The 21059-nt window shown below is 50.1% G+C and overlaps 2 protein-coding genes across 5 annotated transcripts in view; one reads left to right on the top strand and one right to left on the bottom strand.

Annotated features, from left to right (window-relative positions):
- Positions 1-554: 554 nt before the first annotated feature.
- Positions 555-20997, top strand: NUBP1 (nucleotide binding protein 1). Of its 3 annotated transcripts, none has more exons than XM_032242796.1 (11): positions 556-788; positions 867-971; positions 4074-4207; positions 8712-8780; positions 11852-11884; positions 12636-12726; positions 13412-13566; positions 16068-16178; positions 16777-16879; positions 19589-19672; positions 20689-20997. In XM_032242796.1, the coding sequence occupies exons 1-11, from the start codon at positions 770-772 to the stop codon at positions 20745-20747; spliced, it is 963 nt and encodes a 320-aa protein (XP_032098687.1). In that variant the 5' UTR covers positions 556-769; the 3' UTR covers positions 20748-20997. The 3 variants fall into 3 exon arrangements, with proteins under 3 accessions (XP_032098688.1, XP_032098687.1, XP_032098689.1); XM_032242798.1 differs by having other exon boundaries at positions 557-778; positions 20689-20993; XM_032242797.1 differs by lacking the exon at positions 8712-8780 and having other exon boundaries at positions 555-788; positions 20689-20993.
- TVP23A (trans-golgi network vesicle protein 23 homolog A) overlaps positions 17077-21059 on the bottom strand; it is a 55574-nt gene continuing 51591 nt past the window's right edge. Inside the window, exons 8-9 of one of the 2 annotated variants that reach the window (XR_004258171.1) lie at positions 18026-18229; positions 17077-17773 (exon numbers count right to left, since the gene is read on the bottom strand). The gene's annotated coding sequence lies outside the window, so the exon portion shown is untranslated. Of the gene's footprint in view, positions 18230-21059 lie in introns of both variants that reach the window. The other variant, XM_032242799.1, reaches the window with a different exon arrangement.

Genomic DNA, 21059 nt, shown 5'->3' with positions numbered 1-21059 from the left:
ATATATATATATATATCAATGCTACTAAAATCACTCAGTGAAAGGCTGATAGAGAAGGTGGTCACATGGTCTTTCAGTGCATCGCCCCAGAGAGTACTTAATTACAAACAGAAGAGGGCACCATTCACTGGAGCAATAGGGCAGACACCACCTTTACCAAAAGATCAAACTTCACATAACCAAAAACGGGACAAACTGACATTATCCAGTGTGTTCCACGGGGGGGGGGGGGGGAATTAACCTGAATCTAATTATGGGGCAGGAAGGATGGGAGGATTAGACAAATCAAGATTACGGAATATTCTATAAGATAACTGCTCTGGACCCGTCGAAATTATCAATGCGATGAGACTCCCCCTATAAAAGGAAGAATTAATCTGAATTAAAGGACACCGAAAAGACCTAACTCCAGCCAATGAATGAATCCAGGATGGGAGGGGGTCTTACTTCGAACAACTGAAATTGGAATATAAATTGTCTACTGGCTAACAGTGCTGCATCGATGTTACATCTCTTGGGTATGAAAATGGCCCTGAGGTCACGAACAATCCCTTTGTTCTTAGGAGATGCACTGCGGGAGTATTTATGATAGGAAATCGCGGTAAAGGAACACAAGAGAGTCCCAGTCTCTCGGCCCACAGTTCGCGCGTGCGCACAGCCCTCTCTTTCCGAGACTTATTTTGCGCGGCCCGAGAATCAGATAGTGCTCGTAAGGCGGAAATGCGCGACAGCAGGTTCCGGTGACCACGAAGGCGGCAAAGGCGACGGAATGGAGGAGGTACCTCACGGTGAGCTCGCGGAGGGGGCGTAGGTGGTGGGGCGAAAGTGTCGCGAGCTGCTCTAACTGTGGTCTTGTCTCTGCGCAGACTGTCCAGGGGCCGACAGCGCCCAGGCGGGCCGAGGGGCTTCATGTCAGGGATGCCCCAACCAGCGGCTGTGCGCTTCTGGAGCGGGGGCCACTCCAGACCCAGGTGAGAAAAGGGCAAGGCCTCAACAGGAAGTGAGACGCCCACGCCCGGAAGAGGCGGAGCATGGAGGGAGGGGGCGGGATCTGCAGAATGAGTGACAGGGGCGGACTAGACGGTATTGTGTATGGAGAGGGGTGGGGCCCAGAGGGGGCGGGCCGTGGAAATTAGGCAGGGTGAGGGCGGAGCTTCGAGTGACAGGGACGAGGCCTTTGAAAGGCGGTAGCGAAGGCAGTGGCACGGATGGAGGGCGGAGACTGGCGCAGAGTTGGAACGCACGATACTAAGAGTATTCGGGCCAGAGGTTTGAGTGGCATTAACCGACCGCGGAGAAAACGGGATAAGCTCCGAAGTCAGGGAGTTCTCGGACTTAAATCCTGGCTCTGCCGGCTACTTTCTAGATACAATTTTCTTGCTTTTAAGGAGTGATTGTTTCTTTCATTCAACGGAAATGTGTTGATCGCCTCGTAGGTACCCTGCTGTCCTGGCGACACAGCTGGGGATCAGGCGTGGTCACTGCCCTGGTGGAGTTTAGCTTAACACTGGAAACAGAAACACGTGAGCTAGCAACTAAACCACCACAACTTCAAGTGCTGTGAAGCACAGATTCGAGGATGGGAGGACTCTGGGAGCCTGCTCAGGACCTTACAGAACAGGATGCAGAGGGAGACTCTTTCCCGCCGCCTCCTCTTTTTTTCAGACGGAGTCTTGCTGTGTAGCCCAGGCTGGAGTGCAGTGGTGTGATCTCAGCTCAGTGCAACCTCCACCTACCGGGTTCAAGCAATTCTTGACCCTCAGCGACCTGAGTAGCTGGGACTACAGGCACCCCCCATCATGCCCAGCTAATTTTTGTATTTTTAGTAGAGATGGGGCTTCACTATGTTGGCCAGGCTGGTCTCGAACTCCTGACCTCAGGTGATCTGCCTGCCTCAGCCTCTCAAAGTGCTGGGATTACAGGCGTGAGCCACTGTGCCCTGCCAAGGGGTAGAATATTGAAGGAGTTCAAAGACAGACTTGGGTTTGATTCCTGGGTCCATGTAGTATGACCATCAGCAATAATCCTAACTTCTCTGAGCTTCTGGTTCCTCATCAACAATGGAAACAAGCCGGGTGTGATGGCTCATGCCTGTAATCCCAGCACTTTGGGAGGCTGAGACAGGTGGATCATTTGAGGTCAAGAGTTCGAGACCAGCCTGGCCAACATGGTGGTGAAACCTGTCTCTACTAAAAATACAAAAATTAGTGGGCGTGGTGGTCCATGCCTACTCTCGAGGCTGAGGTGGGAGCATTGCTTGAACCTGGGAGGTGGAGGTTACAGTGAGCTGAGATCATGCCACTACACTCTTCTAGCCTGGTGACAGAGTGAGACCCTATCTCAAAGGAAAAAAATATATGAAGAGAAAAATAGTTACTTCTGTCAAACCAGTGGAGAGACTGAACCAAGTCTCTACCAGTGGAGGTTTATTGAACCAGAGCTTGAGGATGTGCCCTGGAAAACACAAGTCACAAAACGTCTGTGGCCTTTGCTCCCTGGAGAGGTTCCAGGAGGATCATGTTTATATATTTCGTTACAAGGGGGAAAAGCACGCAGGAAAAAGTGTGGCAGGCCTTGAGACAGGTAGTCATGTCTTGTCAGGTTTTAATTAGTGCCCGGTATATCTGTGCTCTACAGAAGATAAGGTGAAAATTCAAAAGAGGAAGTAAAGGAAGATTTCATGAGGCAGATGTCTCAGGAGAGGAGAGGAAGGATTGATCATCCTGTCTTTGTTCAGCACGTGGGAAGCTTGTAATGGACATTGTCAGTGTGACATTTAACAGACAGTAGTAACACACAAGGAGTCAGGCTAAGTTTACAGTCCTAAAGAAAGTTACAGTTGACATGTCCTTATTTATCGGAGGATATTCGTCTTCAAAGGTTTAGGGGCCAGCAAAGAAGTTCCTTAGGAGCAATTTGTGAGGGTCGTCATCTCACGATGGAGATGCATGAGGCCTTTGCCCTTTTGCAGGAGTCTGGTTAATGTAGAATGCTTTGACACAGGTTAGGAAGTAATAGCTGTCCGTTGATGGGGAGGAGGACAGCAGTGTTGGGAGGTTTCCAGGCCTAACGTTCACTCATCAAAAATGGAGACAGGCCGGGTGTGGTGGTTCACGCCTGTAACACCAGCACTTTGGGATTTCAAAGTGGGGCATCATGAGACGTTTTATTTTCCTTTATACCTCGTGTATTGTTTTAAGGATTTGAAATAAGATAGTTTCATTGACAGGTACTTAGTATGAGCCTGCTGTCTATCAGGGTTTCTCAACCTCGACACTGTTGATATTTGGGGCAGGATCACTCTTTGTTGTGGGAAGGTGTCCTGTGCATTATAGGACATTTAGCATGATCCCTGGCCTCTACCCATCAGATGCCAGCAGTACCTCTCCTGTGACAATGAAAAGTGTCTCCAGCCTGGGCACAGTGGCTCACGCCTGTAATTCCAACACTTTGGGAGGCCGAAGCAAGTGGATCACTTGAGGTCAGGCAGGAGTTTGAGACTAGCCTGGCCAACATAGAGAAACACCATCTTTACTAAAAATACAAAAATTAGCTGGGTGTGGTGGCAGGTGCCTGTAATCCCAGCTACTGGGGAGGCTGAGGCAGGAGAATCGCTTGAACCCGGGAGGCGGAGGTTGCAGTGAGTGGACTCCAGCCTGGGCAACAGAACAAGACTCTGTCCCAAAAAGAAAAAGAAAAGTGTCTCCAGACATTACTAAATGTCCCTGGGGGATTTTGTCCCCAAGTTGGGGACCATTACTGTATGCAGAGTTCTCTTCTGGAGCTGGGAATACAGCACTGAAAACTTTAGAGAGTCCCTCCCCTTGTGGAAAGTATCTTCTAGTTGGGGGACACAAACGTGTAAACCAATAAATGAGACACCTTCAAATGTGATAAGAGCCTTATTTTCTTCCTAGCACTTACTTCTACCATTGACGAAGAAGTATTTCAGAGGATCCTTTTAAACAGCCTCAGGACTAGGACTAGGAGTTAGCTCTTCCTGGTTGACTGGAAGAGTGACATTTGAGATTTGGTCAGGGACTTCATCCCCTGTACTTTGGCTTTCTTTGCAGCTATAGAGGAAATCAAAGAGAAAATGAAGACCGTAAAACACAAAATCTTGGTATTATCTGGGAAAGGCGGTGTTGGGAAAAGCACATTCAGCGCCCACCTTGCCCATGGCCTAGCAGAGGATGAAAACACACAGGTGAGACCTCAGGAACCACTGGGAGATGCTCATTCTGTCTGAGGGTCGTGGTGGCTATTAAATAACTGATTCCTAGGCCAGGCGCGGTGGCTTACGCCTGTAATCCCAGCACTTTGGGAGGCTAAGAAGATAGGCAGATCACCTGAGGCCAGGAGTTTGAGATCAGCCCCACCAACACGGCAAAACCCTGTCTCTACTAAAAATACAAACTATTACCTAGGTGTGGTAGGGCAGGCCTGTAATCTCAGCTATTCAGGAGTATGAGCCATGAGAATTGCTTGAGCCCGGGAGGCAGAGGCTGCATTGAGTCGAGATTGCGCTACTGTACTCCAGCCTGGTACACAGAACAAGACTGCCTCAAAGGAAACATTGAATTGGCGTCTTTGGAATCTCAATCCCTGCAGAGAAGCAATGCCCAGTGGTGAAATGAAGCGTTTCATTGGATTCTCTAGCCAAGAAAATGGCTAGCAGATGTACATCTCCCCTTGCATGTGGATAGTTACCTTACATTCTTGTTTCTTTTTCCCCTGTAGTAACCCCTTTTTGCTTTAAGCCAGGGGCCTGCAAACTGTAGCCAATGGGCCAAATCAACCGGGCGCAGTGGCTCATGCCTGTAATCCTAGCACTTCAGAAGGCTGAGTTGGGTGGATCATGAGGTCAGGAGTTCAAGAACAGCCTGGACAACATAGTGAAACTCTGTCTCTACTAATAATACAAAAATTAGCCGGGCGTGGTGGCGCGTGCCTGCAGTCCCAGCTACTCAGGGGACTACATTTAAGATGCAGAGAGCAAGACGCTGAGGCAGGAGAATAGCTTGGTAACCTGCCCATGGTCACAGCAGTGGTGCGGGTGGAGCCAGAACCTGAGTTTGGGCTGTCTGACTCGAGTGTGTGTTCTTAGCGATCCACAACCCCTTTTATTAAAGTTGAGATCCAGAGGGCAGCACTGGGTAATCTGAGTTTTCATGCTCATCTGTATACTTGGGTGGAAATTAATAAACTCTTGTAAGGGCTAGCAAACGTTTTCCACAAGGGCCAACAGGAAATATATTATTAGGCTTTGTGGGGAAAATCAAGGATCATATGTAGGTACTTAGGTACTAATTTAAAAACTGCAATTTTAGTTCAAGCACAGTGGCTCATGCCTATAATCTCAGCGCTCTGGGAGGCCGAGGCAGAGGGATGCCTTGAATTCAGAGGTTCAAGACTAGCCTGGGCAACATGGCAAAACCCCGCCTCTACAAAACACAAAAATTAGCTGGGCATGGTGGCAAGCACCTGCAGTTCCAGCTTCTTGGGAGGCTGAGGTAGGAGAATAGCTTCATAAGCCTGGAACGTAGAGGATGCAGTGAATCTTGATCATAGCACTGCACTTCAGCCTAAGCGACAGAGTGAGATCCTGTCTCAAACAAACAAAAAACATTTCAAAAATGTGAATACCATTCTTGGCTCAAGAGGGAACAGAATTAGAAAAGACCCCTGACAAATCGCAGGCTGACCAGGGAGTGTGTAAGTTGTAGTGAAGGCAGGAGCTGCCTCTAGCATAAGCCTGAGCCATGAGACGGCAAAGAGTCACACACCATCTTCCACCGCAAAAGTCACCGGCTCCCAGCCTGAGCTACAAAGTAAGACCCCTGTCTCTACAAAAAGGAAAAAATAAAAAAAGTTAGCCAGGCATGGTGTTGAGCACCTGTAGTCCCAGCTACTCAGGAGACTGAGGTAGAGGGATCACTTGAGCCTGGGAAGTCAAGGCTGCAGTGAGCCATGACTGTGTCACTGCACTCCAGCCTGGGCAACAGAGTGAGACCTACTTCAAAAACCATGAATAACCAACAAGTCATCAACTTCCATAAGTTAACCTTTTTTTTTTTTTTTTTTTTTTTGAGACAGAGCGCTGCTCTGTTGCCCAGGCTGGAGTGCCCTGGTGTTATCTTGGCTCACTGCAGCCTCCACCTCCAGGGTTCAAGCGATTCTCCTGCCTCAGCCTCCCAAGTAGCTGGGATTACAGGTGCCCACCACCACACCCAAATAATTTTTGTATTTTTAGTAGAGACGGGGTTTTACTATGTTGGCCAGGCTGATCTTGACTTCAGGTGATCTGACTGCCTCAGCCTCCAAAGCACTGGGAATACAGGCTTGAGCCACCACACTTGGCCACCACAAATGAAACATTTGTGATCTGAAAGGCTAACTATCATTCCAAGGTCAGTACTGGGTGTTTCGGGACTGACTATGCAAGGTTCTCCTGTGGGACTTGGGACTGCAGAGCAGGAAGGGGCCTTGGTGACATCGGAGCACTCGTCTCACATATCAAAAGCCTGAACAACCGAGGCTTAGAGAGCAGAAGCAAATTGTGCAAGGACTAAAAGTTGGGAGCTGGGCGCAGTGGCTCACGCCTGTAATCCCAGCACTTTGGGAGGCCAAGGCAGGCCGATCACCTGAGATCAGGAGTTTGAGACCAGCCTGACCAACATGGAGAAACCGTGTCTCTACTAAAAATTCAAAAAAATTAGCCAGGTGTGGTGCATGCCTATAATCCCAGCTACTCAGGAGGCTGAGGCAGGAGAATCACTTGAACCTGGGAGGCGGAGGTTGCAGTGAGCCGAAATCACACCATTGTACTCCAGCCTGGGCAACAGGAGCAAAACTCCATCTCAAAAAAAAAAGAAAGTTGGGACTAAACCCCTCTTCCCCTACCGTCCTCATTAGGTGCAGTTTGGGGTGCTGGGTAAAGGAGACGCTTTGGGTCCTGAGAGCCCTGTGGCATCCCCATCCCTCTGCCTTCTGCAGCAAATGCTGCCTCTTCCCATCAGCTGCAAACACAGGCCCAGAGGTACTGGTGTGGAGGAATGCAGGCACATTGCTCAGCTTTGCTTATCTGGCCTAACCTAAGCAGAATTAGTTGGACAGATTTCGGGGGAGTAATAGGATCAACAGGAAGTCTGAAGAGACAGGACACAGGGCCACCCTGGCCATCTGGGTAGCAGGAGCCTGTCAGCAGCCTCTCGGGCCTGCCATGGGAGTGAGTGCGCTTGATCTTCTTCTGGCATCCTTACATCATTTCGCACAAGTTTCACTCCGCAAGAGAGTGAACTTCCTCTAAAGGGAACTTAAGAAATTGTTCCCTGAAGGAAGGGCATGGAGACAGAGTAGCTACAAACCTGAGAGTATCGAAGAATGTCTCTATCATAGTCATTGATAGTGATGGTGTCATTTCCCCATGGATCATTGACACATCAGTCCCAAGTATCAAGGTCCTGAGAGAGCAAGTCAGGTTTTCCCATGATGTTACTCTGCTGTGTTCCTCAGATGGCCCCATAGAGGGCGCCTGAGGCCAGCACTGGTCTATGGATGGTGCTCCCCACCGCCAGCCTCGTACAGGTTTGAGACAGCGCTGGGTGCAGAGGAAGTAGGAGGCTGGGCTTGTTGAGAGGATTGAAGAGGGAGGCAAGAAACTAATTGGGGGCAAGTTAAAAAGTGACCCGGAGGTGCAGCACTTTGGCTCTGAGTCACTGCAGCTTTCAAGATGAGTACTAGCCCTGTTCTCAGAAGGTTCCCGAAAGCCATCTCAGACCTCTTGTATCAGAGGGGAAGGCTTAGGATGGAAGAGGTCGCGTGACACTGCGCCCGAGTCACAAGCAAAGAGCTTTTCCAGGTTTCTATCTTACTTTAAGTTTCCATTGTGAAAGTTTAGCCTAAACAGTCATTTACCTTCAGGATCAAAGGAAAACAGGGCTTGGTTCGGGTTCCACTCTGGTCCTCCACAGCAGGCCCCGTGGCATACTGGAAAGAGTCCTGGTTGGGGCTGGAAGACCTCAGTTTATGTTCCAGCTCTGTTCCTCGCTTATTGAACTGGTCCCCTCTGAACCTGTTTCCTCCTCTGTAAGCAAGAGGTAATGATACCATCTAGGCACATGACTATCTCAGCCTCCCAAAGTGCTGGGACTACAGATGTGAGCCACTGTGCCCAGCCCCCAATATATTTTTTTAATATATTCATAGTGTGCTTAAATGCTTGCATCTGAGACTCCTGAACAAATAGGATGAGTTTGAGAAATATTTAAGATGCGGAGAGCAAGGCTTGGTGAGGGGATGAGCAAAGAATTGCTGTTTAAGGTGGCTCCAAGATGGCTCTCGCTTGGCTGTCCCACCCATTCTGTCACACAATCCAAAAAGGCACTAGGCCCCTTTCCCTGTCTCCTCCAGCCAGAGCTCAGTAAACGGTCTGGGCCCAAGCCTCCAAGTGACCTGACACCCAGGTCTGTAAGATCACCCTCAAGGAGCTGAGCCAGGCTGAGGGGTAGGGAACCGGGGGCGTCAGTGTTTATGAACCTTGAGATCAGCGTTACGACTTTCCCTCAGGAGAATCCGATGGCTCCAAGTTTGACCCGGTTTCTGTCTTCTCCCCCGTCCTCTTCCTCTAACCCCACTCCCCTCCCAGTGGTGTGTACCTGGGGTTTGTGGGTTCAGTTATGTAACCACTTTGGTCTCTTCTTGCTCCCTAGATTGCTCTTCTAGACATCGATATATGTGGGCCATCAATTCCCAAGATAATGGGCTTGGAAGGAGAGCAGGTAATAGCGGTTACAGAACTCAGGAAATTGTTCTCTTAAGGCAAACTCGGTAGCACTGCACTGTCAGACGTAAACAAACAGGTATGCAGAGCCCATAAATGCTTTGTTGTTGTTGTTTGTTTTTGTTTTTGAGACAGTCTGTGCTGCCCAGGCTAGACTGCAGTTGCGCGACCTCAGCTCACTGCAACCTCCGCCTCCTGGGTTCAAGCAATTCTCGTGCCCCAGCCTCCCGAGCAGCTGGGACTACAGGGGTGTGCCACCATGCCTGGCTAATTTTTGTATTTTTGATAGAGACGGTGTTTCACTATGTTGGCCAGGCTGGTCTCCACTTCTTGACCTCCAGTGATCGCCTGCCTTAGCCTTCCCAAGTGTTGGGATTACAGGCATGAGCCACCGCGCCTGGCCCATAAATGTTTATGTGGGCCTGATGAGCTGAGATACGTGCTCAGTAGTCCATCTGTCTCCTTTAACAACTGTGTGTTTTGAGGAGCCGGGAGTATCTATGAAGTCCATCTACACCATTCGAGAAGCATTGGTTTCGACGCCTTCTCAGAGGGAAGGGAAAAAAAAAAGAGCCAGTGAAATGCGGAAGTGAGACACGGAAATTTAGCTCTGACTGGGAACATTAGACCGGGGCTTGCTAAGGCTCTGTACCCTGGAAGCAAGGGAATATTTCTGCCCTTGTGGTCTCCCCTGGGGAACTGAGACTGCAGGGTGGGTGAGCGATGCAGACTGGGGGCAGGGCCGTAGCAGTCTATGTAGTTGCTGGCTTCTTGCTAGCAAGAAGCTCTCCAAGAGAGGATTCCCCCACGGGCAGTGCATGGAAGCTGGGGCTGGGGGTGCTGGGATGTCCCAACAGTCTCAAGGGTGCTTCTTTCTTTAATTAGTGCCACGGATGCGTTAATCCTGTGCTGAGGATTCAGTAGTAAACAAGGCCTGTAAAGACCCCCATCTGAGTGGGAGAGGACAGATGCTAGGTAATGGGAAACCAAGCCAGAGTGAGGGTATAGACAGTAGGGCAGGGTCAGAGGGCTGCTGTTTGGGAGGGGTGGTCAAAGGTGCCCTCACTGGGGGGTAGCATTTGAGCAGAGGATGACAGGAGGGGAGAGCTGGGAGAAGCGCATTCTGCGCTAACGGAGCAAGTGCGTAGGCCCCTGAAGCTGGGTGTCCTTGGGTCCTGAGTGGAGTAACCAGAGGGGCTGGAGGGTGGCCCGAGGCCGATGGGGCCAGGCCTTGCAGGCACATTTCGTTTTGTTTTGTTTTGTTTTTGTTTGAGACTGAGTCTCCCTTTATTGCCCAGGCTGAATTGCAGTGGTGCAATCTTGGCTCACTGCAACGTCCACCTCCAGAGTTCAAGTGATTCTCCTGCCTCAGCCTCCTGAATAGCTGAGACTACAGGCACATGCCACCATGCCCGGCTAGTTTTTTTGTATTTTTAGTAGAGATGGGGTTTCACCATTTTTGCCAGGCTGGTCTCAAACTCCTGACCTTGTGATCCACCCACCTTACTTAGCCTCCCAAAGTATTGGGATTACAGGCATGAGCCACTGTGCCCGGCCCCTTCCAGGCACTTCTAAGGCCTTTGGGTTTGCTTCTGAGGGAGTAGGGAAGGAGAGCAATGTCACTCCTTGAGGCTTGGTCACATACCCCCAGGGATATGGTAGCACAAGCCCCAGTGAGGGTATAAGGTACTGTCATCACACATAAGTATTTCATAGAAATAGAAATTTTAAAATAAAGTCAAACAGAAGTTTCACCATTTTCTTCTCCAATAACGGAGAAGATTGGATCATCCTGTTTACCCTAACTCTTAAGATAAGTAGACTTAGCCAACGAGTATAAACATGAATGAATGGTCTTGTTGGGTTTCTTTTAATAGAACTTCAAAGTCAGGCACAGAGGACCACATGTTGTATGATTCCACTTACATGAACTGTGCAGAGTAGGTCAGTCCACAGAGAGAGAAAGTAGATTAGGGGTCCCCTACGGCTGGGAGGATGTGAGAGATACTGGAGGGGCAATAGCTGAGGGGTGATAGCTATAGAGATTCTTCCTAGGGTCATGAAAATGTTCTAAAATTGTGGTGGCCAGGCATGGTGGCTTACGCCTGTAATCCCAACACATTGAGAGGCCAAGGTGGGTGGATGACTTGAGATCAGGAGTTTGAGACCAGCCTAGCCAACGTGGTGAAACCCTGTCTCTACAAAAAACTACAAAAATTAGCTGGGCATGGTGGCAGGCACCTGTAATCCCAGCTACCTGGGAGGCTGGGGCAGGAGAATCACTTGAACTTGGGAGGTGGAAGTTGCAGTGAGCCAAGATCATACCACCGCACTCCAGCCTGGGCGACAGGGCGAGACTCCATCTCAAAAATAAAAATTAAAAATTAAATTGTGGTAATGGCTGCATACTTGTGACTGTGCAGAAAGCCACTCAGTTCGACACATTCAGTGGGTGAGTCTTACTGTCTATAAATCATGTCTCAGTAAATCCATTGAGAAAAGTAAGGCTTCATTAAGAAAAATAGACTTGCAGTATGCACTTTGGGTGCTGCTGGATGCCTACTGGAAGGAAGAGGTCTGAATCTTGAAGTTGCCCCAGGGAGCTACCCTTTGACCCCCCCTCAGCCCGTTCCCTTGGGGGCAGCGACTGGCGCTGATGAAGGACGGGTTCTGAATCAGCTGTTTCACTGGAGGTCATTCCCTTCCCTCCTGTGCTTTTACAAAAGCCACCTCATTGCTTCACAGGTACCTGCATTTTCTTAACAGTGCCAGCCGATTTTTATCACTCTTTTAAAATACCTTAGACACAACGTCATATTTGAAGTTTTGGTTCCCTATCTAGACACCCAAGCAGAGTTTCCAAATAACCCAGCTTGGGGCACAAAGGGAGTTGAGTTGCATCTTTATTATCAACGCCCCAGCTGTTCACCTCCTTTTAGGAATTTCATGATACCACATAAGACAATGAATTGTATTTTATAAAGCTGTCTTCTTTGCGCAACTTGTGCGTGAAATGTGACCAGGGTACATGATTTCTACAAATGAACATCGGTGCTCATGTTCACACAGGTTCATCAGAGTGGCTCGGGCTGGTCTCCAGTGGTAAGTTTTCACCTCTTTCCCTTATTTTCACAGTAGTGTGTGGTTGTGTGAACATAATGGGTTTATGGTTTGTCAGTCCAGGGTATTTATTGGGGCACTTTCCGAGGCACAAAGGATGCGATTAAAACCAGTGATTGGCAGATTTTTTCCGTAAAGTGAAGGACAGTAAAGACTTTTAGCATGTGCGCCTGCATTCCCTGCTGTCATAGCACAAAAGTAGTAATATGTAACTGAACCACCAGGGAGACCAGCCTGGCCAACGTGGTGAAACCCCATCTCTACTAAAGATACAAAAATTAGCATGGTGGTACCCACCTGTAATCCCAGCTACTTGGGAGGCTGAGGCAGATGAGTTGCTTGATCCCAGGAGGCAGAGGCTGCAGTAAGCCAAGATCACTCTGCTGCACTCCAGCCTGGGCAACAGAGCTAGACTCCATCTCAAAAAAACAAAACAAAACAAAAAAAAGACACAGAGTTAAGGAGGTGACATTTACTTACATTAGCTGAGTTCCCTGTCATCGCAGCCCATGGACATACAGTGCCTCTTTCAAATCCCCTAACATGGTACTCATTTTTTTTTTTTTTCCAAAAATGATTTAGGATGCAAAGAGTGAATGTGCTCATAGGTCACATGATGTTTTGTCCTGAAAATGGTTTTTTCAGTGAGAGCTCAGACAGAAGACCTGCGGGAGGGCCTCACTGCATGGTTTTGAGTAAAGTGTGTCTTGCCCTCCCTCTGTTCCCTCTCCAGTACATGGAAGACAACTTGGGGGTGATGTCAGTGGGTTTCCTGCTCAGCAGTCCTGATGACGCTGTTATCTGGAGGGGACCCAAGAAAAACGGTTTGCCACTCTGCCTTTTTTTGTTTCTCACATCCTTCCTCGAGCGCCGTGGCTCTTGGCCTCATCTGCACCCTGTCCTGCCAGTCTCAGCCTGCTGGGCCTCACAGTGTATTGTTTTTAAGCATCCATTGCCTCTTCTTCACGGGTTGAAAAGAACTCATTGAAATACCAGTTTTCCCTTATATAAGTATCTGCTGTGAGTTTTTCTCCTCAAAAGCTATAGAACCCTGGCCAGGTGGCGTAGCTCACACCTGTAATCCCAGCACTTTGGGAGTCCGAGGTGGGCAAATCACCTGAGATCAGGAGTTTGAGACCAACCTGGCCAACATGGTGAAACTCCGTCTCTACCAAAAACATAACAAACTAGCTGGGTATGGCGGCATGCACTTGTAATCCTAGCTACTCGGGAGGCTGAGGCAGGAGAATCGCTTGAACCCAGGAGGGAGAGGTTGCAGTGAGCAGAGGTCATGCCAGTATAGAACCCCGAAATTATTTTTATCGTGGTTTCATTGTGGCTTATTTGGGTCAGAGAGGTGAGATCAACAGCAGGTTGATCTGGTACTGAGACTTAGGGTAATAATGTGAAACTGTTATCAGGACGAGCTTCCTCAGCCTCAGCACTACTGAAATATGGAGCCAGATAAATAAAGAAAAAATGAGCATCCCCTGCGATTCCTCTTTCTAGGCATGATCAAGCAGTTCCTCCGAGATGTGGACTGGGGAGAGGTGGACTACCTCATTGTGGACACCCCACCTGGGACATCGGATGAACACCTTTCGGTCGTCCAGTACCTGGCCGCGGCACACATCGACGGAGCAGTGATAATCACCACTCCCCAGGTGAGCAGGCTCCCAGGTGGAGCTGGGTCCAAACTGTGCTCCACACTGCAAGGCTTCCTTCCTGCAAGGCTTCCTTCCTGCAAGGCTCTGATACCCTGGTCTCACCAAGGTTCTTCCCGGTGTGTATTCCACAGCCGCATTCAATGCAGATCTGCAAAATCTCTTGTTAAAAATGTCAGCTGGGCACAGTGGTTCACACCTGTAATCCCAGGACTTTGGGACGCTGAGATGAGAGAATCGCTTGAGCCCAGGAGTTCAAGACCAGCCTGAACAATATAGTGAAACCCCATCTCTCCAAAAAGTATTTTAAAATTAGCCAGACATCATAGCTCGCACCTAGAGTTCCAGCTACTCGGGAAGCTGAGGTGGGAGGATCATTTGAGCCTGGGGAGAGGAGGTTGCCATGAGCCACGATCACGCCAATGCACTCCAGCCACCACAACAGAGTGAGACCTTGAGGAACACAGGTGCCAGACACACTCATGAGGGCTCAGCCAGTGGAGTGGCAGGCCCAGCGGCCATGGGAAGGGTGTCTGGGTCAGAAAATGGTGATAGGATTCATGTCCATTTTGGCATTCTGCAGAGAGGGGACATGGGGCACATGACGGAGCAGAACAGTGGTTGGTGCTAGGCACAGTGGCTCATGTCTGTAGTCCCAGCATTTTGGGAGGCCAAGCCGGGCAGGTCACTTGAGGTCAGGAGTTTGAGATCAGCCTGGCCAACACGGCAAAACCCTGTTTCTACCAAAAAATACAAAAATTAGCCTGGTGTGATGGCAGGCATCTGTAATCCCAGCTACTTGGGAGGCTGAAGCAGGACAATCACTTGAACCCCGGAGTCAGGGTTGTAGTGAGTCGAGATCACGCAACTGCACTCTAGCCTGGGAAACAGAACGAGACTCCGTCTCAAAAAAAATAAAAAACAAATGAGAGACTGAGCTGCAGCCCAGTGACTTTCTAGCTGAATGCCTCTTCCTCTGCATCCCAGCCTTAGTGCCGGGAGTCAAACATGTATGTCAGGAAAAAAACAGGCCCAAAGCTGCAAGTCTTTTGAGCTCACATGAGTGGTGAAGCCACAGGTGCTCAGGAGTTACTACACCTGACAGTGACCAAGTCACAGCAGTTCTTGGGCACAGGGATCTATGATAATGTGAACTGGGGAAAACAGGTAGCTGCTGAGCGCTGTTCATGCGCAGTAATCAAACTAAAAACTCAGAGTTCAGAAGGGAATGTGGCGTTGTCCACGTTGGGCAATACTCCCTATTTCTTTTTAGTCCATAAAGTTGTTTGTGTTCACAATTATCTGTCTAGATCAGGGATCAGCAAACTTTCCTGTAAAGGGCCAGATAGTAAGTAGGCTTTGCGGACCCCATGGCCCCTGTCACAGCTCCTCAGTTGTGCCACTGTGGAGTGAAGCAGCCACAGGCAGTGCCTAGAGGGATGGGCATGGCTGGTTCCAATGGAACTTGATTTATAAAACCAGCCAGATTCAGTCTGCAGGCTGGGGTTTGCCAAGCTCTGGTCTAGAAAACAGTGCACACTCAGGGTGAATATATTTAGGACATGGAGCATGGAGATGTGTTAAAAGGTCATTTTCAGATAGGCATGGTGGCTCACGCCTGTAATCCCAACACTTTGGGAAGCCAAGGCAGGAAGATCACTTCAGACAAGGAGTTTAAGACCAGGCTGGACAACATAGCAAGACCCTATCTCTACAAAAAATTAAAAAGCTAGACAGGTGGAGTAGCATATGCCTATAGTCCTAGCTACTCGGGAGGCTGAGGCAGGAAGATTGTGTAAGCCCAGGAGGTCGAGGCTGCAGTGAGCTATGATTGTGCCACTGCACTCCAGCCTGGGCAACAGAGTGAGTTCCTGTCTCTAAAAATAAGAAGTCATTTTCTTTCAAATTTATTTCTTGCGATTTGGCTGTGTGGGAAGTAAATAGCACCTCAAACAAACAGGGCTTAGTGCTAGTAGGCACTAAATAAATATGGATTTGGCGGGGTCAGGTATTAGTTCATTTTCACACTGCTGTAAAGAACTGCCTGAGACTGGGTAATTTATAAAGGAAAGAGGTTTAATTGACTCACAGTTCCACATGGCTGGGAAGGCCTCAGGAAACATACAATCATGGAAGAAGGCGAAGCAGGCGCATGATACACAGTGGCAGCAGTGAGAGAGACAGGGTGTAGGAGGAACTGTGAAACATTTATGAAACCATCAGATCTCATGAAGACCCACTATCACAAGAACAGCATGGGGGGAACCGCCCCCATGATCCAGTCACCTCCCACCAGGTACTGCCCTCAACACGTTGGGATTGTGGGGATTACAATTCGTGATGAGATTTGGATGGGGACACAGAATCAAACCATACCAGGGCAGAAACCTCTAAGGCTTCACGATAGCAGATCCACTGCATTGCAGCCACCCCCTTGGGTGCACGGACGTTCCCTTTCTCGCACTTTGATGCTGGAATCACTGATCTCTTCACCTTCGTAGGAGGTGTCCCTCCAGGATGTCCGGAAAGAAATCAACTTCTGCCGAAAGGTGAAGCTGCCCATCATCGGGGTGGTGGAGAACATGAGTGGCTTCATCTGTCCTAAGTGCAAGGTGAGGGTGCGTGGGGCTGCCAGGCGATCTGAACAAGACGCTGCCTTCATGGTTGACGAAACAGTCAGAAGGGTGCCCTGCAAATGGTTTCTGCTTTCCCCGGCATTTTGGGAAGTGGAATCACAATTAAAACCCCTTTCTGTTGACTAAAGGAAAGTTCTTTTGGTGTTAAGTGTTTCACATTCAAACTAAGCTTTTGTGTGTGTGTGTAAGTTTCTTTAAAATGTAGTCCATCCAGGCTGGGTGTGGTGGCTCACGCCTGTAATCCCAGCACTTTGGGGGGCCAAGGTGGGTGCGTCACCTGAAGTCAAAAGTTTGAGACCAGGCTGGCCAACATGGTGAAACCCCATCTCTACTAAAAATACAAAAAAATTAGCCAGGCACGGTGGTGGGTGCCTGTAATCCCAGCTATTCAGGAGGCTGAGGCAGGAGAATCATTGGAACTGGGGAGGTGGAAGTTGCAGTGAGCCAGGATTGTGCCATTGCACTCCAGCCTAGGTGACAGAGCGTGACTCTATCTCAGAAAAAAAAAAATGCGGTCCATCCTGGTGATACTGCAAGAAAATCATGTTTCCTCCCCTTTGAATTTGCCTTGCAGAAAGAATCTCAGATATTCCCTCCCACGACTGGGGGCGCGGAGCTCATGTGCAAGGACCTGGAGGTCCCTCTCCTCGGCAGAGTGCCCCTGGATCCACTCATAGGTGGGTGACCCCGGCATGGGGCGGGACCTCACTCCTCGGTCAGTCCCACAGTCATGGGTCAGGCATGACAGCGGGTAGCTACGGAGAGGGATGATGGAAGGAAGAAGGTCAGTGGGGCACTGGAGCCAGACCCACCCTCCAGCTGGCACCCCCAGAGGCCTCCGGGAGAAAAGCCGAGACCCCTGCGGGTAGGCAGCAGGAGGAAGCAGGCCTCAGGCAAATGGGTGAGGCCTGTAAGAACAGGCTAGAAGTTGGTGAGGGCGGTGGTGGCAGGGGACTGAGGAGGGCACTCAGTAGAGGGGTGGCTCCAGGGGACACAGATCACTGACCTGTGAGCAGGGGCCACATTCCCAGAATGGTCCGGGGGGAGGGTGGAGGCCGAGTATTTGTGAGGAGGGTTGGAGGGTTGGAGGGTGGGAGCCTGTAGGCGGGGAGAGCGGAAGCCATCTGGGGTGCCCTGGCGGAGGGCCAGTCCCGCATGGGGAGCTCAAGGGGAGAATGGGAGCCTGTGGGAAACGGCTAAGTGTCATCATCACTGAGTGTCAGTGTCCCGTGCCTGGGATCAGGAGGTACAAGGGTGGCTGCCCTGCGGTCAGAGTTCAGGATAAGGCCCTGGGTTCTGGCGTTGGTGTAGAAAGGAGGGGACACGCAAGAGAGAAAGTGACAGGATCTGATGGTTGAAGTTGTCCCCACTGCCGGTACAAGCCACCCGGAGGAGGGTCCGTCCCTCAGAGACAGTGAAGCAGGAGCCAGGCCGGGCCCTCAGGGGTGCTGCGGCTGAGAGGTGAGGGGGCTCAGGTTGTCAGCAGGCTCTGGGGTCAGTCAGGAGAGGTTGGTTTGTGTCCATGCAGGCAAGTGTTGAAGCCACAAGGCATGGACGGGACTGCCAAGGGGCTGACTGAGAAGCCAGGACAGTGCTGGGGCGGCTGCCATGAGGAAGTGGGGAAGGGGTGCGAGGACCACTCGGAGGATGGGAACGGCCCTGGAAAACCCCAGAGGCCCCCTGCACCCGGGAGGCTGGGTCCCAAACTCCTTCTTCCCTTCTTCCCACATCCCTAAATGCTTCTCTGGCATGTGATTTCCCTGACAAAATATAGAAAAGTATAGTTGCTTTCTCAGCCTTCCCCAGCATTATAAAACACTCACCAGGCAGCTTTTGCAGTGACCAGAAGTGGTGCTGAGAGCTGCCCTCAAAGGTCCCTGGAGGCAGGCAGGCCGCATGAATGGATGTGACTGGGTGGGCAGCTTGCAGCAGCCGGGGCACAGCCATTCCTGCCAGCTTGCACCTCTGCCACAGGTCAGCTCTGACGAGATGGGATTGATGGACAGGACATTTGTCAGGGGAAACTTCTGTGGGAAAAAATGACAAGGGAGAGCATTAGCCCACGATGAAGGAGTGGGGGAAGGAACATATCAGCCCGCAAGAGCATCTAAGCCCACAGGAGTATCTCAGCCCATGGAAGTATCTTAGCCCAAGGGAGCATCCCAGCAGTCAAGAGCATCTCAGCCCAAGGTAGTATCCCAGCCCTCAAGAGCATCTCAGCCCACGGGAATCCCAGCTCTCAAGAGCATCTTAGCCCACAGGAGCTTCTCAGCCCACAGGAGCATCCCAGCCCAAAGGAGCACCTCAGCCCATAGGAGCATCTCAGCCTACTGGAGCATCCCAACCCTCAAGGGCATCTCAGCCCATGGGAGCATCCCAGCCTGAAGGAGCATCTGAGCCCACTGGAGCATCTCAGCCCATGGGAGCATCCCAGCCCAAAGGAGCACCTCAGCGCACAGGAGCATCTCAGCCTACTGGAGCATCCCAACCCTCAAGAGCACTTCAGCCCACAGGAGCATTGCAGCCCAAAGGTGCACCTTAGCCCACAGGAGCACGATCTCAGCCTACTGGAGCATCTCGGCTCACGGGAGTGTGTCAGCCTGCTGGAGCACCTCAGTGTACTCTACTTTTTAGCATCTCAGTCTGCTGGAGTGTGTCAGTCTGTTGGAGCACCTCACTCTGCTGGATGTGTCAGTCTGTTACAGCACCTCAGTCTGCTGGAGTGTGTCAGTCTGTTGGAGCACTTCAGTCTATTGGAGCACCTCAGTCTGCTGGAGTGTGTCAGTCTGTTGGAGCACCTCAGTCTGCTGGAGTGTGTCAGTCTGTTGGAGCACCTCAGTCTGCTGGAGCACCCCAGTCTATTGGAGTACCTCAGTCTGCTGAAGTGTGTCAGTCTGTTGGAGCACCTCAGTCTGCTGGAGTGTGTCAGTCTATTGGAGCACCTCAGTCTGCTGGAGTGTGTCAGTCTCTTGGAGCACCTCAGTCTGCTAGAGTGTGTCAGTCTATTGGAGCACCCCAGTCTGCTGGAACACCTCAGCACTTTTTTCAACCATGTGCATTCATGATCCTTTTACTCTAAAGCTAGTTAATCTCTGAAAATGCAGACTCCTGGGCCCACCTGGAAGCTGCTCAATCAGTTCTCTGTAGGGCCCCAGAACCTGCATTTGCCACACACCACCTGATGATTTAGCCACGCTGAAATGCTGGCTGGGCACCCTGCTGGAAGGAGGGTCCCAGAGACCCAATAGCCTGTTCTGCTTTGCTCTTCATTACAAGTGAAGGACTCAAGACCTTCCCATTGTCACCAGCACAGAAAGAGCCCCAAGATCTTGTCGCCACTGAGTTTTCCTCTTGGATTGAATTGTATTCCATTTGTTTCTTTTAAGGTAAGAATTGTGACAAAGGCCAGTCTTTTTTGATTGATGCCCCAGATTCCCCAGCCACGTTAGCCTACAGAAGTATAATTCAGAGTAAGTATTTCCGTGAGTAGTAAATGCAGAGGCATGTGGGGCAGGAAGCAACATAAAGGAGCTAAGCGTGTGGGGTGTGGAAGGACAGGGTGGTGGGGTCTGCGATGACCACAGAGTGGCCCATAGCCCAGGAAGCCAGGAGTCCATGAGAAGTTTCTCAGCGTGTGAGTATTGTGAACACATTCATAGGTTAAAAAATAGTGGTGAGGGTGAAATTTATGGTTTAGGAAATATATCCTAATAAAGCCATAAAGTAATTGATTTTGAAAAGTAACTGATTTAAAAACAAGAACAACAAGCCAGGTGCAGTGGTTCACACCTGTAATCCCAGCACTTTGTGGGGAGGAGGCAGGCAGATCACTTGAGGCTGGTCGAGAGTTCAAGACCAGCCTGGCCAACATGGCAAAACCCCATCCCTACTAAAAATACAAAAGTTAGCCAGGTGTGGTGGCACACTCCTGCCCAGCTACTCAGGAGACTGAGGTAAAATGGCTTGAACCTGGGAAGTGGAGGTTGAGTGAGCCCAGATCATGCCACTGCACTCCAGCCTGGGCAACAGAGTGAGACTGTATCTCTTTAAAAAAATAAATAAATAAACCATGGTGACCCAGACCAAACCCAAGTGTGGCCCACATTCAGCCACTGGCAGCCATCAGAGGCCTCAGTTAAGGCAGAATTGTCAGTGTTTGTTAAAGCTGCAGCCTCTGAGTCTGTGGCTGGGTTTTACTTGCCTAGAAAAATGATGTCAAGGGTAAGGAAACAGCATTCCCAGAATCCTCCATCTATAGATGGGCCAAGGAAGGCCTCAGCCATTGGTTATGACCGTGATGGGTGGTGTGAGGTATTTGGGTCACTTTCAAAGACTCAGGGCATCACAGACACAGGGCTTTTTATGGAACTAGCCAGAGGATTCCACCCCTGATAAAAAATGCCCCCCGCTCTTCCCCAGCACAGGACAGGGCTGTCAGGGGGCAGACAAGCCATGAGTATTCTATGCCTGTCATCTTGTTTTCCAGAAATCCAGGAGTTTTGCAATCTCCGTCAGTCAGAAGAAGAGAACCTCATCAGTTCTTGAAACAAGAGAATGTTCAGGACCAGCAGTTAGCGAGCGGGGCATTCACGGGGCAGCACATCCAGCCAGACCCAGCCAGCTCCAGGACGAGTGGGTCACAGCAAAAAGGGACATGACCCTGGTGTGGTCCGAAGCCACTTTCTCAGAGACACTTTGATCATCAAGTATGTGTACACTATTCTTTAGAACATATACAAAGGGCATTCTTTACAAATGTGCCATTTTAAGAATTAAAAACCCCTCTTCAAACCTCTCCTCCGAGGCCTGTCTCATGTCAAAAACAAACGGATTATGGGACCATGGGATTCTGCTGTC

The sequence above is a fragment of the Sapajus apella genome, unplaced genomic scaffold (genome assembly GCF_009761245.1).
Source record: "Sapajus apella isolate SASKATOON/1434 unplaced genomic scaffold, GSC_monkey_1.0 scaffold51, whole genome shotgun sequence".
NCBI lineage: Eukaryota > Metazoa > Chordata > Mammalia > Primates > Cebidae > Sapajus > Sapajus apella.
The sequence above is the reverse complement of the archived record's forward strand: the minus strand, read 5'-3'. Positions and strand labels throughout refer to the sequence as shown.